Source organism: Pagrus pagrus (assembly GCF_965226575.1).
Source record: "Pagrus pagrus genome assembly, chromosome: 20".
Classification (NCBI taxonomy): Eukaryota; Metazoa; Chordata; class Actinopteri; order Spariformes; family Sparidae; genus Pagrus; species Pagrus pagrus.
Window position 1 is genome coordinate 12691963 of NC_140207.1, and position 20057 is coordinate 12712019.

The following is a 20057-nucleotide window of genomic DNA, read 5'->3' on the forward strand; positions in this document are numbered from 1 at the left end:
TCCACGCTAAAGTTACTGTTTGATAGTGATACACTATACAACAGGGAAGGCGTGAAGTGATTCTGAAATATCAACACACATCTGGGAAACATATAAGCATGGAAGTGGAACACACTGGATGTAATCAAACAATAATGTTAGTTATGAAGTGGTTGAACGCTATGGTTGGCTAACAGGTTATCAAATATGTTGTTTTATCCTGAAATATGGCCACATGTCCCTCTAGATTTGTACTATCCTTGCCTCTTCAGTTGCGGATCAATCAGAAACCGGTTAAATTATTACTTGACAGATTCCCAGCTTGTCAGCTCAATGTCAGATGATATTTTAGCTTCCCACCCTGAGCATGAGGAAAATGGCCGCCGTAAGAATATGGTCTGTAGCCACTGCAGTAAGTTCCCTAATCTTCCATCTGACATGCATTAGTATTGAAAAGCTAGTTTGGGAAAAGTGGGATTTCTCAGACGGCTCCACCTCTAACCTGAGAAGACGTTTTAGGCTTTCCTCACAGAATGAAAAATACTTCTTATTTGAGCCATCATACCTGATTATGATTATTTTCCCAGAAACAACAGAAACAGAGCTTTCCTTCTCTGGTTTAGGAAGTGATGAAAATGCTATGGTCTTTGCACCGGCGCTGGGAGCCCCAATCCACAAGAGCGCTGGTGCTGGGGCTTCGTTCTGCTCCAGCTAGTGTGCACTGAACCCTTGTTTATGAAGCCTGGTGAGGCTGAGCATCAAAAACCTGGTTCTATTTATCATTTCTCTATGATTCTGTCGTTGAGCGGCTGTAATGATGACAGCCGTGCACTTGGTGATGCTTGGTATATCGTAAAAAAGACCTTGGCTCACCTTCCAACAAGTTAAAGAAAACCACCTTTACAGGGAGGCAAGAATACTTTGCATCTACTTATGTGCAGCATCAGGGCCGTTAATCTTGCCATTTTGAGCCAGTCGCTATTTTTGCATTGTAATATATGCAGTAACTGCACGTGTGTCTTCATTGACAATGATTTAGTGGTAATATGTCTTCAGCTGGCTGCGACACCAAGACCCCATTAACACTAATCTGCTTTTTGGTGTCAAGGAGCGGACATTTGTTTCCTGCTCTTGACTGACACGAGTGACTTTGCAGTTCACCCTTGATTTAAATGTACTCAGCATACCTGTGAAATATTTTTTTGGGTTTTTATTGTGTCTTCTGACCAAAATTATAAGCATGCTGTTGTTACCTACATAGAGCTAATACATTTTTCCTGCTGGCATGTGCTCCATATTAAATTGCAGTTGACATATACAGTAGCTGGTCATAAATATTTTCCTGGTGGTGTAAATAGGAAGTAGGCGTGGGGTAAGGATATGACCTCCAACACGCTTCACACACACCACCTCTCTGGTGTCAGTGCAGAAGCATCACCGTGTGGCATGCGAGGGCTCCTGGAAGTCCTCATTAGCTCTTAGGCGGCCCTGCCGCACACTGCAGGGGTTTGTGGGGGATTTAATAACACTGAGTGTCATCCATCATGGCAGTGTGAGTGATTTACATGGACCAGCATGCACCTCTGCAGGATCACATATACTGTTATAAATCCTAGACACTTAACTTGTGTCCTCATGAGCGAACGGGTGTGAAACCAAATCCGTGGAAGACTCGAGGTATTTCAGGGATCGTTTTAGCTTCTTTTGTGCTTTTTCAAATGGAGGATGTCATGCCAATGTGCCCATTCCCACGCCGCTTCTCTGTGAAAACATCTGTGCCTCAGATCCTTCTTCTTTGACGCTGCAGCTGACTACTAATGCTCCTGTGCTGTGAAGGGCCTCAAGTGTCCTATTGTCATGAAGGAAGCAGAAACAAAGAGAATTAAGTATTCTCATCGGCCCAATAAAATAAAACCAGCTACAGGCAGAGCAGGTCATCTCTGGCCTGCAGCCAAATCCTCCATTAGAGTCTCATGTGTAACCTGTTGTGTGTGTGCATGCGTGTGTGTGGCCAGTTGCGACTTATTGCAAAAGGAGCTGCAGGCAAGCTTCACCTTAAGTTTCCTTGATTCAAGCAAAATATGAAGAAGGGAAATGCTCAGAATAATGAGCCTGATCACACACAGTTTATGCAACCTTTGTGTTTGATGCACACGGGCTGACAGATGGCGGGTTGGAGCTTTGATTAGTGTAAATAAACCCTAAAGAACTTGAGGATTAAACCAGAGGAGCTGTTATTTTTTTTTAGCTTTAATGTTTAAGAATGCCAGTGGAAAATCTTATGCAAAGTCCTGCAGGGGCCCTCGATGCTGAAGAACCTCTGAAGTTATAGACCCTACCTTATGTACGTAAGGTGTATGTAATGTAATCGAGCCACACAGTGTTGTGTTTTTTCTTCACTGTGTGGGCTTAAAACTTCATTTTTCATCCATAATAAATGTTTCTGACAAAAGACCTTCAGCTAAGATGTACTGCAGGTCCTCTTAAAACCACACATCACTTGTAGTCTGACTCCTGTTATTTTGTCATTAGAGACCTCCAGGAGAGTCGGCCCTGCGTCTCAAGCTGTGGCCGATGGTATTTATAGAACTCTTACAGTAGGCGACGAGATAATCAGTGGGTAGTATAACCTTGTTTCTGCAGGAGAGAAGCACAAGGTCAAGACAAGGTGCTTTTATTTAGTCTGAAAGAGATAAATAGATGTGGGCAGAAGTCGAGTCGCCTCAGATAGATTCTATTACAGACCTTTAAAGATAAAGTCTGATGACTGTTGAACCCACAGTTGGAAGGAGACAGATAAACAGAAACATCTGCGGTAAAAGTCAGAATTTTAGGATTTTAGGACAAGGTTTTGAATCCCAATAACCTTTCTTTTGTGCTCTGTGATGTTTTATGGCTTCACTTAATCTCGTTTCTTTCTTTGTTTGACCTGCTCAGAGAATGCTGTGTAAGCCCTTACACTATAATACCAAGACCACAAAGGAATTAGTGGACATTCCAGCTATTTAATTATTTAAGTATTCACTTATTAAATAGATGGCACATCCACTGTCCGCCACTCGTGCGTTTGTCGCAGAGGCTCTTTCGCTGAGTCTGGAAGCCAGGTGTTTACTGTCAAACCTTTAATGAGGAAATCAAATATTTAGAGCCTTGAACACAGTCTTGTATAGATTGTTCGACAGTCGTGGCCATTGACTTTATGAGAGGAATTGAAGAGGTGTGTATTCCTCATGAGGTGCGGAGTAACTCGTGAGCATCAGTTGAATGATAAGGCCATCTTGAACCAATTACATGGGCTGTTAGCTCCATCTGAACCCCTAGCAAACTCTGCTGGCAGTCATTTAGTGGAGCACGCCACGAGGTTAAAGGATAATTTGCCGGATAGGGATTGAGACCTTGGAAACCTTCAACAAGTGACGATATAAAATGAACATCCGTGTTGAATAGATGTGTGTCGCACCGTAGGTTTATATGTGAATGAGCTAAAGTGAATAGAAAACATGCTGTTGTAGGCATAAAGCCATATTGGCCTAAAAGGATGAAGGAAGTGTACTATATACACTGATAGGGTACATTTTCTAACTAATAGATGTCACCATGAAATAAAACATTTAACTTTCGGAACTGTGATGTATAAATGTGCAAATGAGCCATTATCGTATTAACTAGTAACTTAACTAGTGTAATTTACATACATTTCCTGAACAGATATCTTATCATTGGTTAAAAAACATTGATCAAAACACTCTGGTCCCATTCTGTTGATATATTAAAGCCAAGAGGTTTTACAGAGGGAATTTCGGATATCTCTATTTTATCAGAAAAGCAGAGCAAAAAATCAATTTTCTTCATGTTTTCAGTAATAAAATGATTTATAAATCAGGCGATGGATGATGTATGAACAAACCTCTCTGTAAAAACCTTCAGAATATAAATAGGAGTAAAACAGCAAAGTTTTGTCTATGTAAGTTGTACTGAAGTATAGATTTCTGGCTCAGAGTATGAGAAAAGTGTCTCTACAGATATAAATAGTAAAATTCCATACATTTAGACAAAGAATGATGAATAATGCTCACATCAGCCCTGATAGCACTGCCCTGTTCCCAGTGTCTCTCCACTTGCACCTCATCCCCCACCTCATCAACTACTGCAGACTTCTAATGCTCTCTGTACCTTCAAGGCTAGTTCTCAGTATCCTCTAAATAAAGAATTTAAAAGGCGAAAAGAAAATGGGGAAATCTAATTAAAACAGTCTAATTTGCATAAATCTCCAAAACAGAAATCTGAATTAAACATCTAAATGTGTATTTTGGACAATTTATTTCCACTAGTCTGAAAGAAGACGTGTTATGGAAACAAAATAGCCCGATTTCTCAAATACTCTGATCAGTGCAGGAAAAAGTAGTTTCTCCCTTTCATGTACTGTATATGCATTAGTGGAACCAGTAGGTTTTTTCCAGAGTCTGCCTGCCAGGACCGCAAAAGAACGGTCGCCTTTGGTTTTAAGTGTTGCACGAACCAAGAGGTCAGTCGTGAAAGGGGTCAGTATCGGAGCTGAGCCATGTAATGCCTTAAAATCAATTCTGAACACTGGCACCCGGTGTGAGAGGCTAAAATCTGTGTAATGTGAGATCACAGAAAAGAAGGGAATTAATGTTAAGTCGTGTTGTTTCCTACATTTACTTTGGGGAAGTGTGTAGTCAATGTGTGCGTGTTTACATTTCTGTGTGTTCTCGATGACTTTTCATTTCAACTTGGCTGCTTCATAATCACTGTAAAATCTTGAATCAGGGACGTGGTAACTCAGCTCTGATTGATTAATTTCATTAATAATATGTCAGGCAGAAGTACCCCACTCATAATGAATGCCTCCTTGGCCTGATTTTAATCACCTAATAGCAGAGTGAATGCAGATGAATGAGCCCTGCTTCACTGCTTCTTGTAAACAATCTCCCTCCCTCAACCTCTGGCAGTGCCGCATCTACTAAAACTGAATTCTCCTGACTATTTGCGCTTTCACAAAAGTGTACTGTACAGATTGACCGTATGCTGTACTTCATTATCGCTTCTGGCAAGAAGTAATGGAGTATGTGATTTTATTACAAGGGGCTTAATGTGGTGTAGTGTACCTATTTTTAGCACACTGCTGGATTACGGAGATTTGATGGAGTCACAGACTGCTGAGTTTGCACCAGCAGCACTCCACCTCAGATGGACTCGTTGCGGCATACATCCTCTGTGTCTGCATAGGGATGCCGGTCCAGTGCTGCCTCCAGCGTGTGGAAAAGGGAAATGACACCAAATCCGGCTGTACTCCATGAATGAATGAGGCAGTGGCATTTGGAGTGATGCCCAGGACAAGAGATGCTTAGTCCGTGTTTCTGCTGAGCTGTGCCCAAGTTACTTTCATGATTGATTGGCGGATGGTGGGGCTCCATAATGAGCAGGTGGCCTACTTTTCCCAGAAAGGCAGCCAGTTCTCCCGATGACCTAATGATGCAGGGAAAAGAGTGCCACAGTGTGTTTGTGAGGCAATGGAGCTTCTAAATGAAAAACAAACATGTGTTTGATTGTTAAACAAGGTCTACTGCCGTTGGTACTGCTTTACTTTGTTTTTTTTTCTGCGACTGCTGTTAGATTCACTCCATATGTGAACTGTTATTCCTCCCCCAGGGCTTTCTACCTGGATCAGTCCAACATGCCACCTAGCGCTGCACCCAAAGCTGCCCTCATAGATAAGGTAAGAACAGCCTCGTGCTGCATTCATGACATGGAAAAACTGAAGAATGGGATTAGATCTCAATGCTGCAATGTGGAAGTGTTTGCACGTGTAACATGTTGGAACCTCCAGAGCGGAAAATCAAGCAAGACAGGGCTGCTGCAAATACCTGTTACCTGTAGTTACCATTGGAAGTTACCTTTTACCCGTTTAGTCATTATATCCACATTACTGATGATAATCTATCAAAAATCTCATTGTGTTCATATTTTGTGAAAGAACCAACGGTCTCCTTGGTGAAAAACACTGTGATTTTAGATTTTGTCACCCAGTGCCAGCACAACCTGAATCTACCTGACAGAAGCACTTCCCAATCTGCAGATCTGCTATTTTTGTGCTCTACTTTGCTCATAAACAACCTGGAATCTGGTTTTGGATCCTGCACTAACCCATCTCCTTCTGTTTCTGCCCAGCTGATGCGTCCCCTGAACGCTCTGGAGGAGCTCTACCGTCTGATGGAGAGTTTTATCAGCTGTCGCCGCACCGCTGCCTGTCAGTACACCGCCTGCGGGGCTTCTGGAGTCGGGCTGCTCACTGTGGCCTCTGAGCTCTGCTCTCGCCTGGGAGCCACGCACATTGTCATGTGCAACAGCGGCGTTCATCGGTAAGTGATACTTCCAGTTCCAGCCTCCGGTTCAATTATACGTTCCTGCTTATCATTGTCTTTCTTTTGACAGCTCTCTTGCAGTTTCCCTTTCTCTTCCTATCACCTTTACCATTTCTACCACACTGGTTCTGTGCACCTTCTTTTATCCTTTATGCCTACCTCTCAGTTCAGTGAGAACCCTGCACTCCTTACCAGGGGGATTTTTCTATTAATGTTTCTCTGCATTAATTACCAGCAGGATATTCTTGCTAATAGGGCCCATTGTTTCTCAGACCAGATTAGGGACTTTTAAGCAGACATAGCATTTTACACAGGAAGGAGACAGGTCAATTACTTCCATTCTCATTGAATTCTATATATGGCTGCTTAATTCACCTGCTGCTGAGGCCACCGTTCATCAATGTAAGCGAACAGAAATATCCTGATCGTTTGTCACCACTGATCCCCAGTTCCAACTTCCATCTCTCCCTTGCCCACCCATCGCGCTCCGATTCCCTCTTTCTTCACCCCATGACAGTTTCCATATCTTTTTGTCTCAGTCACATGCACAGGTTCACGCACACGCGCGTTCATGCGTTCGCCGGATGTGACTGATGGCTTGATAAAGTGCCGTGGATGGAGCCGCCTGGTTGCCTGAGCTCTAATAGAAAGTTCCTGTCTGTGCAGTGACTGCTGCTACTTTATTAACCCACAGGCTGTGTGTGTGTATATGCGTGTGAGCGTCTGTGCAATTATACCCATTGGCCACAACTCACCCAGACAGGCAGGCTAAGGGTACCGTGACACAGCAGGTGACAGGGCCGGACATATTTAGGATTATTTGTGAACTGGCTTTCTCCTAAAATACTGTTTTGCCCTCCAAAGCTGCAGACTGATGGGTGTGTTGGATTCGAAGTATCCACAGAAATCAATGCTATTAACTTTGACAGTCAAGCTTTTTGTGTATGACCCTCACTATTGACAGAATACACATTTTGTATGGACAAACCAATTTCACTGATTTCTCCCCATATTTGAAGCATTAAAATATATATATATAAAAAATAATCTCTGTATTGCTCATGTAAATTTAAGCAAGCAAACTAAATCTGGCATAATTGAAAAACCTATGAAACCAAGCCAGTAGATTAGTAATGTGGAAATTGCATTATCAGTGTGGCAGCCTTCGCAGGCACTATTGATTGGATTAGTTGACTTGATGGATGAGTTTTAATAACAGTGAAAGCAAGATATTTTGGGGGCATCAGCAGTTTGCAATGCACTGTGCTCCTCTCTTCTTCTCCAGACTTTTTTTTTTGTCAGTCACCCCCACAAAAACCATTAGGGAAGCTAAAGGAGTGTTCCTGTCTGATAGAAACAGCCAAAACGATAGCACAAAGCCTCATGCACAGGGTCCAAGGCACCAAATTGTTCAAATACTTGACATTTTCCCCTTGTTTTTATTCATTATACTCACAATGCAAGTAGGGCTGTGCGATACGGAGATATATTTTGTGTAACACTGGTTGGATTCAGGCAGGAATTTGCATTAGGGCAATTAGGGCGTTCACGACTGCTGCATTATAATAGTCATCGAATAACCCAAAACATAGTTGACTAGTTGATAAATCACAGTAGATATATCATACTTTTTTTTTATCCAATAGCAATGATCAGTTCTTGGTAAAAATGCCTAAAACAATGCCAAGGGATAGCAGCAGCCTTCCTTCTCTAAACACCTTAAATTCAGTATTTGACTAGTTGAGACTTCTGACGCATGAGCGCAGTTTAGGTATAAAAGAGTAGAAAACTGAATCTTGCAAATGATGCTGCAGAACGGTCCCCACCACAGACTTAACACCACTAACCTCTTTGTGCAAGGATCACGTCAAACAGTATAAAAAGGGATTTGGATGATGCCTAATCCAATATCAAATAAAACATATTCAAATCTACTAGATATGGATTTTTATTTGGATTCGCATGAAATTGTGCTCACTCATACATACGAGCTGCCTGATTTATTTTTACCAAGATCCACGCATTATATCGAAAAAACGCCCTATCTCGCAATTTAAAGAAAGGGAGGAATAATTCCTGGATCATCCTTTCATCCAGATCTGCACCAAAAGTTAATGGGGTCTATTCTGGGCTGAGATGCATCCTCCATCCAAGTTTAATGGGATATATCCATAGTTTTGATGTGCTGCAGACACAGGGACACCGACGAAAGCATGACCGTAATAAGAAAAAGGCCTTTCCATTTTATATAAACTATGTATTCAAAGAATGTACAGTAAAAAGGTGCTATATCGCGACACGTAAAGCTATGTGGATATGAAATTATACATCGGTATACACTTCCCCTCTGCTCATCCCTCCTCTTTCTGCATTTTCTCTGTCACTCCTTCCCCATCTTTTTGTGTGTCGCTCTCTCGTTTCTTCTCATTTATCAGCATGGACTTGGCTCTGGAGGAGGGTTAAATGGGATATGGGCTGGAACAACATGAAACAGATGGGTATAAATCACCTCATACTATCTCACCAGCCCTAATGAAAAGAGAAGCCGTGCAGGCTCACACGCACACATTGACACACTCAGATTTTGTGCAGTTCCTTCATCCTGCTCCAGCTGAAGAGATATTTAAAGATCCTCTGTGGGTGACTTTTTTTTTCCTCCCCCCCTTATCGGTGTGGGAAGCTCAAAATGGGTGCTTAGAATATTCTGGGGTGGCCTGCGAGAGGACATCTTTTGCACTTCTCCGCTGGGATATCTTTTGGCACACACTGGAGATGATTGTTGAGTTCATTACTTTTATCACATCATGTCACGCTGTCATAAAGTTATGCAACTGGAACTCGAGGGGACTTTTAAATCTTGATGTTGATTGACTCAAACCGATGGCCTCTGGCAGCAATAAATTCCAAAACGCACACCTTTTTTTTTTTAACAAAAGTTTTTGTTCTCAGTCAGTGTGAAATCCTTCCACAAGAGAAGGAGATATTTAAACAAACTGCTCAGATTTCTCTGCAGCCCCTTGGCTATGTAACTCAAAGAAACCAAGCCTGGCATCAGTGGAACTTGAGACAGTTCAATTTGCAGTGAAAAGGCCCTGGATCGATATACGAGTACAGCTTGTTATCATAGAAAGGTCACCAGCAGCTCTGATAGCTGTCACTGGCTCGCCAAGAATTCATCCACATGCTGTCATCTATCTGCATGTGTGTCTTGAGTGTGTATGAGTTTGCTGTAACTAATGAATCACAGACTCGCGTCAGCACTCATTTTGCACACATCACACCCATGGCAGTGAGAGTACACCACCTCTGCCACGGGAGACACGCCGACTCGTCCTTGGACCCTTTTCTCTCGGCCGCGGCACAAAGTATCAATCTTGATGATGTGAAAAAATGCTGAAAGTCCGAGATGATGTTTAATCCTCTCTTTTTTTTCCCCCCACTCGGCCCAATAAGAGATCAGGAGGTTTGTTATTCTCCTGATGTTTGCTTGCTGAGTGACATTTCAGCATCGAGTGAAATGATTCATTAGCGATGAGATGAGCGAAGGTGAAGCGGGGGGAATGTGACGGCTATGACAAGGTGTCAAGAGGAGCAAAATGCGAGCGGGGAGATTTGATTTAGCCGCGCTGAATTCTGTCAAAGATTCATCAGATCTGGATAAAGCCAAAAGTTTGAGTCTTGGCATGCATTTGTTTTCTGTTGATGTTATTTCAGTGTCAGATCTCCCGTTCAATCTCCATCTGGTGTAGAGCCTGCTTTGTTGCCATGAAAGCATGTTGAGAGTTAGACAGTGTTGAGTCAGAGAAGGTGTTTCTTGCAGATGGTTTTATTGTGTCAGATACTTCTGATGAAATGTAACTATGTACATTTACTTTAAGGGCAGTTCCAACAATTTTACACATTAAAGTGTGATTTCACTACTGCATACGTGAAAAAAGTTGTATAAAGCCTTTTGTGGCTCCAGAGGAAGCTGCATGTAATCTGATAAATTGAATCCAGTGATGTCACTCAGTGGCTAAGTTGCGTTGTGGGTAATGTAGGCACCAGGTTTTATAAAGGAGGATGAATGCGTGGAATAAAAAAGGGGTATCTCTGGTTCTTATGCATCATTTGTTTTCAACTGTGTTATAGGAGTGTTATAGGAATGCAATGCAATACTCGCAACATAATTCATCATCCATATCCTCAGTAAGAACCTGATGAATATGCAGCTAGAGAGATTTGTGCTTGACCTTGTGTTTTCCTGTCTGACCAACAGCTGCACCCTGAGTGTGACACTGGAGCAGGCCATCCTGCTGGCCCGAAACCACGGCCTGCCCCCTCGCTGCATCATGCAGGCCACTGATGTCATGAGGAAACAGGTATGTACCTAGTTACCGTGTGAATACAAAGCCTCACTTAATATCTATTACAGTCTACACTCCCTGGAGTTACATTTTCTGGGTGAATTTTTGCTTCAATCCGCAGCGCAATTTCTGCAACCAAAATCATTAGATAAACTGTATGCTTCATTGAGTCAAACTAGGGTGCCAACACAGTATTAGCTATGGATTTAACAGCGTCAATAGAGGAGCAGTTATGTCCTTTCACTTTCTGTGAAAGTTTGATTTCTCTCAGACAGTTTTACTTCGCTGGAAATTGCAATTTTTAAAGGCAGCCAAATGAAAAAGTGTGTTTTTTTAGGTGATGGAAAGTGTTTGCAGCCGTCCACAAGCAAAAATCATCAGCTCTGCTGCTGCCTATATTATAATTTCTTCCGCCTCTTCCCCTGTTTCACCCGTCTGATTTCAATCTTATCAGATATGCATTCACTGCCACCAGAATATGAATCCAACCAAATGAGGGTGTAAAAAAAAAAAAAAAGTAATGAGAAACTGAACAGATTGGCTGAGAGTCTGGAGCTTGTTTGTTTGTTGGCATGTCTATTAGGGGTCAAGGGACGTTATTCCCATTACTTTTCTCCATGCGTACATATTTTCGCCCCACAAAAGGCTGCAGCCATGACCACATCTTGGCCACTATCTCAAACTCTCATCTGTAGTTCTGTGAGTGCTGGTTATATTTGCTGTTTCGCAGTGAGAGGGAGGTTAGTGGAGAAGCTGAGATCCTGCGGGAGGAGAGGCATTTAATTTCTCCACTCAGAAAGCTGCTGGGCTGCCAGCCAGGAGGATGCAACTCTGTGCATTGCGTGACCTTGAGTACAGCTGTGTGTGGCTGGAAAAAGATGTGCTGTGGAGGGTGTGGTTTGAGATATCTTTAATGGAATATGAAGAGGTGCTGGTATGGAAATTTGCTGTTTGGGTTCATTTGTCATGTCTGCTTTCTAGAGCAGAACTTTTTCATTACTTTTTGATTGTATCGTTTTTCTGCAACCATCATTTGACATTTTGTGTTTCCTTGTGTCATCGCTGACCTAGACTTCACTGAGGAGAGATAGTGTGGTCCTGATAGAGAGCAGAGGGGAGTCTGCTCTGTCGTGTCTGACAGTGTGTGTGTGTGTCCTTGTTTTAGACATCAGCTGATGAATTTGATGAATATGAATCTCACACAGGGTTCGGATGACGCCTCTTGCTCCTCGCTGAATAGTCATACTTACTCTCAGAAAGGTTATCTGCACTGCAGGACCCATCCATCGACGCCAATCAGCATCATTCAGAATGAGAATGCATGGGGCAAAATGGGCCCAATCACAGCTTGAGGTGTAAACGTCTGCATAGTAATTTCCCATATTTGAAATGTATAGGAAGAATATATGTATAGTATCTAAACTAGTTTAAGAAGATAACTCATGGAATCACCCTTTTGGACTTTTTCTTGTTTCTGCACATGCAAGGGACAAGTTAGAACTTCTTTTATAAGTGATATATGTAGTTAAAGCTTGTAAAAACCAGATATACCAGCTACTGGGTTGTGGTTATTAAGTAATGCAGACATGTGAAAATGTTAATGTTTCATATAATTGTATGTTAATACATACATGGTGCATTTTGAAAGCAGTCATTGTTTGTGAATGATAAAAAAAGCATTTGAAAGACTCTGCATGGAAACACATTTTGCTACTTCTTGCACAGCCATATCATTATGTTCTAACATAAAGGACCCAAATGCAAGAGACTACGGCAGGCAAGACAAAAGTAACAACAAGCAAGCTTTAATAACCAGGCTGAATCCAAAGACAAAAGGCAGGCAACAAACGCAAGAATCCAAGAGCAACAAAACTGAGTACAAACCAGGATAATATGAGAAACACAGGTAGCAAATGCAGGTATACACATACGGAGAGGACCTAAATCAAGAAACAACTAAACTAAAACCCACAAACATGGCACATATTCACCATATTTGTCTAATTTTGTCCAATATATGTTTAACTCTATGGCTGGCAATGTTGGTGAGTCTGTCTGTTGCCCCAGTTCCACCACTTTGCTTCAGACTGAACAACTTTTTAATGGATGGATTGCTGCGAAATTTTTGTAAATATAGTTATTGTCCCTAGAGGCAATCCTAAATCCTCCTTTTTTATTTAACTATTGGATGGACTGCCATGACATTTGCTACAGACATGCACGTCCTGCAAAAGATAAATTGTAATAACTTTGCTGAGTCTCTGACTTTTTCTTTGGCACCACCACAACGTCAAATGTTTTAATTTGTCCAATATTTTGGTTTTAACCTGGCGTGCCAGATGGTTTGTTACGCAGAACCATCTGCGTAGTGGTCCTTGGAAACTGCTTTGGAAAAAGGCAGGCACTTTCCAAAAATAGTTGGCAGGTGATTGGAAGAACCATCTGTCCATCATGGGCTAACTTTAACCAGTTTAACCTTAAATCAGGTCAACGAACCATACGACTGTCAAAGCAACACTGCTCCCAATTACAGTCTCACAGAGCTGCTAGCGTGGCTGTAAACCTGTCGTGTTACTTACTTGTGAGCCACGTCAAAGACAAATATCCATTACCTTGTGTCGTAAGTCACAAATCCAAATCAGGAAAGTGTTGCATGATTTGCTTTTATAATACTTCAGGCATCATGAGATATTTTTGGTTTTAGAGCTCTTATGTTTGTAAATGAAGTAACTTTAAAAAAAAAAAAAGAGTTTTGTTTCCCCTGTCTCGTCACATACACTCTGGGTGTTGCGTCCTTTAGGGACATTAGGGGGCATCTCTGTCCGGAGGCATCAGAATGGATGGCCGTGATAGGCATCGAATAATTGCTGATGCTATCCGGCTATCAGGACGCAACTCGGGGCAGACAGTGACATGGCAGACAGCGGAGTTGTAACCGAGAGGTCAGCTAATGTACTTTGGTCCAGTGGCTCGCTCTCTATCCAAAGAGGTCATCAGCGTCTCCTCTTTGAGCAATGATTCGATTGTGTACTTTCGCTTGCGTGTGCGCGTCACAGAGGGGGAGAGAGCGAGGGTGTGTTGTGTGAGTGCAGGTGTTCGTGTCTCTAAATCGAGAGGCTGAGTGGCTTCCTGCCCCCCTGCAGTCGTGTATCTGCCGACTCTGCGCGCGCTGCTGCCAGCAAACAGCAACATTAGCAAAGAGCAGACATGCTCCTGACTGGGAATAATCAAACTCTGCAACATACGCATAACAAGAACCATTCATCTTCCAAATGCCTTACTACTTACTTTTATTTCCTCACAAAGGCGATTCTGCATGTGCTCTTTTGCAAACATGGCTGAAAGAAGACAGATACTCAAGATAGAAACAGCTTTAGCTTAAATTTAAGGGTCTCAACATGCAACATCACATCTTATTTTCAACCAGCAATATGTATAGGGCTGTTTGGGTTTGACAGGAAGCAGCCTCACTTGGAACTCATATCATTAAACCAAAATCATCACGAAAGGTGTATTCAGACCAAGATGGCCTCCAATCGTAGCATTAAGACATGGGCTTCTTGGGTTCCTGAGGTTTTATATACGCTCTTCATTCTATGGTTTTTGATCCTGATCCATGAAGTCATGAACTGTCACTGTGTGTTTGTCTTACAGGGGGCAAGAGTTCAGAATTCTGCCAAGAATCTGGGAGTGAGGGATCGCACGCCGTCATCAGTCCCAAGGTAAAACTGCAGTCACATCCTATTCATGTGGGGCAACATCAGCATCGTACATTAGAGGATCTTTGCAAGCTTTGCATGTTATAGCTCATTAACTGCAAATCATATATATTACATCACTGCTGGCCATTTTGTCGAATAATCGTTTTTTGAATGATTTCCCCCGCCCCGTACCAGGCAGGCATTTGTTTCCATTTATTTCATTTAGGCATTAAAATCAACCTGGAGAGAGAGAGAGAGAGTCGCCACATCGTAGTTGGAACCAGGAATTGTTTGAATTTTCTTCCTTGTTCATTTGAAAATTTTAGAGTCTGTAATCGAAGCACACAACTACAGTAATAGGTCTTTATGACTGCAGATGGTCTTCTGTGTTTTCTCACTGTGTACCTTTACGGTTTAAAAAATCCCATCATGTACATTAGCTTGTGCTGACTCTTAAATCCCAGATGCTTGAGCTTACTTTAAGGTGTTATTGATAACATTCAGCTTCAAAATCTGGCATCATCTCCCCCCTACCATTGCATTCACGTCACTACAACATCGCTGTAGATATTTTTAGACTGCATCTTTCTACAAGCTCTGCAGATGTATTACTTTTCAAAAATAATTTGACTTCATAAAAATGTTGCCAATATGACCTTTCACGCTTCAAGGACTGTAAAGGGATTCCACTAATTTGGAATGACCCTTTAATATCCACAGAGGGAGCAGGTCCTCTTTTACAGAGTCTGCAATGTTTCTACAGTAGCCCAGGACAAGCAAACAAAACATTACCTCCAAGAGGGCTTTTCCAGTTTTTAGCAGCCACAACTGCCACAACTTGAAAACAACTGAACACCCTTCGTCAGGGGAGACGAGACAGTTGTTTTCAACCTGTGAAGTAACTGCTAGATGACACTTCCTTTAAAAAACAGCCTCTGCTCTCAGTTCCTCTATACACTGCATAAATTTGACCCAAGAATAAGTAGAGTAATACATAAATAATTAGTGTTCTCAGTAGGGTTCCCTGAAAGTCTTGAGTCTAAAAACAAATAGTGAGCAGTATGAATACATGCTCCTATAATATCCATCTCTTTTTAGTTGGTGTAGTCTGGCTTTTTCAGAGTGCATGTTTTTGTGCAGTAGTGTATGTCTGTGCACGTGCTGTTTCTGCGCAGGACTGTGGCCAAATGGTTCCATTAGAGGGGAGCTCCCTGCACTCAGTAGCCCCGAGATGAGGACAAGGACTGCCTCAGCCATTTGGCTGTGACATATAGGCTTTTGTGTGACAGGCAGCCCTTTTGAACCTTTTAGTGAAATTGACAAATACAATTAAGAAGTGGGATGATTAGTGTTGAGACATTGTGGTCGGAGAGCGAAATCGCTGCACTCTCTGTAGGTTTATGTCATAATTGTTGCAGCGTGAGTGACTGCCGCAGAATATGTAAGTGTGCTGTGTGGATCGTGAGACGTGCTGGTTGTTCTCCGAGCTGCAGATGAAAGAGACGGTAACATTTTAGTGAGTGTAACCTGCAGCCATGAGACGTGGAGAGCAAAAGATGTGAATGGTGCAATCGATTATTTAAACTGCAGGAGACAATAGTGCTCGATTAGGATGCAAGGAATACAGCTGGTATTAGAGAAGATTGTACTGGGATTAGAAAAACACTGATCGGTTATGAATAATACAAAATAAATGTGGTATTTAAGGAGTGTTTTCTGTTCATTAAGGAAGCAGAATAGACCATATAATGCTTGACTGTGAGAAGGATTAGAGATGATAGGATTAAATTTACTTCATAATGGTTATAGGAAAAAATGCAGTCAGTCAGGATGCAGCGTTTCTTATTTTATTGCAAATGCAAACAACTGCTGCATAATTCATATTTCTTATTTTGAAGATATAACCAGACTGTAGTGTATACTGTTTTCTGTACCAACACTAACACTGAAGGTAAAAAGCTAAACTCTGAAGTCATTATTTACGTGTTTGAACATGGTTAATGTTGTTTGACTGGATGTGTGCAGCAAAGGGTAATTATTTTTCCAGTGCTGACAGTTTTCTTTGTGAGGCTGCAGCTAAATCTCTGGTTATATTTCCTTTGCACCAAACAGGAAAGTGACATTTCTCAAAAGATCGGGTGCAGATCATTGCTTTGTACTTCCAAATGTTTTTCAGCGCTCACTGAGCTGTATACTAGAAATCTAATTAAATGCCATTTTGCTTTTGTGTGTCTCTGACCAGGTTGTACAAGCTGTGCCAGCCTCCACCCCCAGATGGTGACCCATAATGCACTGCATCCAGGAAGATGCCGAAGAGAAGCTCGAGGTCCTCCCTCCACTCATGAAGGATCAACCTAATTAAAGACAGTTATTGGGTCCATTTTTATGTCCAGAATAGCTGCCTAAATGTAAATAGAATTTAAAAACCGTAAATAGTATTTTTAATACGTTATATTTTTCACTGTTGTACTTTATACATATTTTGATGTTTTTTGTTTTTTTTCATATAATGCATCTGACGAGACAATGATTCAGAGTGACAAAAGAAGAGATTTGTACCCTGAGAGTGCAGTTAAATTAGCCTAATGAGTTGGAATGAATCCCATCAGTTCACTGTCTGAGTTGTGCGGGCTGAAAATCATGTTTGTTTTCATGAGGGACATTTGCATTTCATGTTATTAGCTTAATTTGCATATGAAATACGCAACATAATATTGATTAAAAGGATACTGGATGAATTTTGGCTTCCTGTTGTCTTCCAATTAGCCAATAATTTGTCTGCCTGACTTCAGCTCTGACATCTACGTTTTATCGAGTTCTCTCAGTATTGATAACCATATGAATGTGTGTTTTTTGTAATGATGTTTTATTCGCTTGTAAATATACATATTTAGTGTGCGAATGTGCTAAATGAGTCATGCCCTTGTTTCGCATTGTCTGTTACATGCATGCATATGAAGATTTTCAATGGTTTATCAGTATTAACACACGATAGGTTTTTGGAAGTAGAGCTATGAGATATATTCTGTTATTTTATATTGACAGTACTCAGGATTAAAGTGTCTCTCTGTGTTACTTATTATTGGATGTATCATGTAGATGGATGTCTAGCTCACTACTATGCAAACAAAACAAGTGGTAATAAACTGCATCAATAAGCTCAATCAGTGTTTCCTGTATACATGTCTCTGTCACATCCACGTGAAAATGGTTGATTTTTGCAGCAGAATTTCTTTGAATCACTAAAATGCTGTCATTTCTATGTGGGGATGTAACTTTGTGTTGAAAAGTGGTGGGGACATGAGAGCTCAGACGAAAAATCATTTTGATTTTTTGGCAATATAATGGTGGATCTGTATGAGGTCAGAGATAATGAAGGTAGGGAAAATATTGCTTAAAGGAGCATCAAAAGGTCACTCAAACAATGGGACGAGGGAACTGGATGTGCAAAAATGCTGACTGACTTACGGGTTTTAGGACTTCAAACTACACCACTCTATTCTGTTTTAGCCCACAGTATAGGTTGTGCTGATCTCATCTAATAACATTTCCTCCACATGAGTCGTATCTTCCTTAGCCTTAGTTTACTGTGTATATTATACATATCGTACAAGGTCCAATGTTACCATTCTGTCCTAATTTCATAAGAGAATCAGCAGCTACCAGTTTCAACAGCTTGTGCTGTCGGAGAGCAAAGTGTTTTTGTTCGTCAGTTAACATTTCTTGGTGTACATGTAAATTATTTTTCATATAAGTTGCTTTCAGAAAGTGATGGGGACAAAATGGGCCATCTCAATGACATCTGAGTCTACAGAAGACTATTAGGGCCAGGGGTGAGGAAAAAAGGTAGAGATGTCGAGGAAAAAGTTGAAATGTCGAGAAGAAAGTAAACTCTTCTTGTCCATCAAATCCAGTTAGGGGCGCCTGACAGCTACGTGAGCTCCCCGAGCCTATGGTGTGTAGTGTAACGTTCTGCGTGTAGTGTAACAATCTCATCGAAGTCCCAATACTGACAACTACACTGTGTTTATGAGCTAAAACAGAAATAACGTCCTTGTTACTAAAGCCAATTCTGAAGTACAGTTTCACCAATTCATCTACATAAGGCATTTTGTTGAGGCTGTTTAATGTACTCTCAAAATGTCCACTTTAATTTTGAAATGTCACGTTTATTCTTGACAGATCGACTTTATTCATGAAATTGTATTTCAAATTTATTCTCAACACTTCAACTGTTTTCTTGAAGTGCATAATGAAGAAAAAAAAAACTTCCTCCTCTCATTTTTCCCCTCACCTCTGGCCCTAACAATGTTCAGTAATGAGTCTATGATGGATGCTCCTGCTTCCTCCTTACAACACTTCAGTCTTGATTGGTGTCTGACCTAACGTAGTTTAGTAAGGCGCACACCGCTCCCCTGTCATTGGGCTGGATGTAAAAACACTTGTTGAACCTTTAAACTCCTCCCACTGTAATTAGCAGCGCGCACTGCACCTGCGTTAATCGCCGTCGGTGCGCGTGCTGTGTCGCAGTTGATTAGCGCGGCTGTCCTCCCTCCGTGTTCAGGTTGAACTCAGCCCGGCGGATAAATGGGAGTGGCGGTGGCACCGTCCACACTGCTGGCAGCCAGTGAGCGGAAGATTTGTAAGCTCTGTCACAGAGCTGCCGCGCCATTGGTTTCTACCGGGAGGCTGCCGCCAGAGAGTCAGTGAGGCGACAAACTGGGGATGGTCCCGGGCTGAGTCCTCCACAATGAGCCGGGCTCACAGCCGCCTGCTCCACACTTGACGCCACCCGTCTGAACTTAACCGCAAACCCACTGTGGTGACATTTTTCTTTTTTTTTTTCTTCTTCTTTTCCTGAGTCGGAAGAGACGCCTCTCTCCTGAAGGACGAATGACACCGGCTCACCTCATGATTTCATCCCGCTGAAAGCTCCCGCGAGGCACAACAGTTTCTTCATGGCGTCTCCACAACAGTCAAGAATTCAGTCGTATCTGGAAAAGAATAAAATTGGACCCTTGTTTGAGGTGAGTCCGCCAAAAATGCAACTCTGAAGTTCTTGTCTGCCAATTTCAAGCGCCATTGCTTTGCACCAGAATGTGTTAAATCCGCTTTTACATGTAGTTGTGCCGGTTAATGATGAGAGCACATCTGCAATGTGAGCTGCCACACTGAAGTAGCTGAGGACTGGATCATCACTCCTTTAACCTCACACACATGTACTGGTGTTCAAGCAATCGGCTGGTAGAAATTAAAATCATCCTTTTTTAAAATGCAGTTTGGTGGAACGCTCCACTGCGCTCCGTTTTACTGTAGCACAGAAGCACATGATTCAATATTGGCTGCTGTGTTTGCCCTCACGTTTTTTCATCAGTGATTTGCATTTGAGCAGAGGATGGTGTATTTGCTGCCACTGCCTGACTCGGCAGTGTTACAGTTAGTTTAAGTTGGAGGCTTTACTGCTCCAGAGGGAACAGCCTCAGACTACCTGGCTCTCCGTCTGTACGTCAATCAAGGGGGAGTCTGTGTGTTGTACTCTCAGTGTGGCATCTAAGCAACCCAGGGGAGAGCATGACTTCATCCTTTTGTTTGCGGTTGGATTTCTGGCTGAGGGCAGGACCACACAGGTGTGAGGCATAATCAGA

At 42.0% G+C, this 20057-nt stretch overlaps 2 protein-coding genes across 5 annotated transcripts in view; both read left to right on the forward strand.

The window, feature by feature from the left end:
- prex2 (phosphatidylinositol-3,4,5-trisphosphate-dependent Rac exchange factor 2) overlaps positions 1–17576 on the forward strand; it is a 98414-nt gene extending 80838 nt beyond the window's left edge. For both annotated transcript variants that reach the window (XM_084340151.1, XM_084340152.1), the window contains 5 exons: positions 5653–5719; positions 6172–6362; positions 10624–10726; positions 14366–14433; positions 16655–17576. In XM_084340151.1, the coding sequence (XP_084196277.1) occupies positions 5653–5719; positions 6172–6362; positions 10624–10726; positions 14366–14433; positions 16655–16700 (475 nt within the window). In that variant the 3' untranslated portion in view covers positions 16701–17576. The remainder of the gene's footprint in view (positions 1–5652; positions 5720–6171; positions 6363–10623; positions 10727–14365; positions 14434–16654) is intronic.
- A 1372-nt stretch (positions 17577–18948) lies between these two features.
- Positions 18949–20057, forward strand: part of cUnh8orf34 (chromosome Un C8orf34 homolog) — a 62427-nt gene continuing 61318 nt past the window's right edge. For 2 of the 3 annotated variants that reach the window (XM_084341234.1, XM_084341235.1), the window contains exon 1: positions 18950–19439. In XM_084341234.1, the coding sequence (XP_084197360.1) occupies positions 19371–19439 (69 nt within the window). In that variant the 5' untranslated portion in view covers positions 18950–19370. Of the gene's footprint in view, positions 19440–20057 lie in introns of all 3 variants that reach the window. The other variant, XM_084341236.1, reaches the window with a different exon arrangement.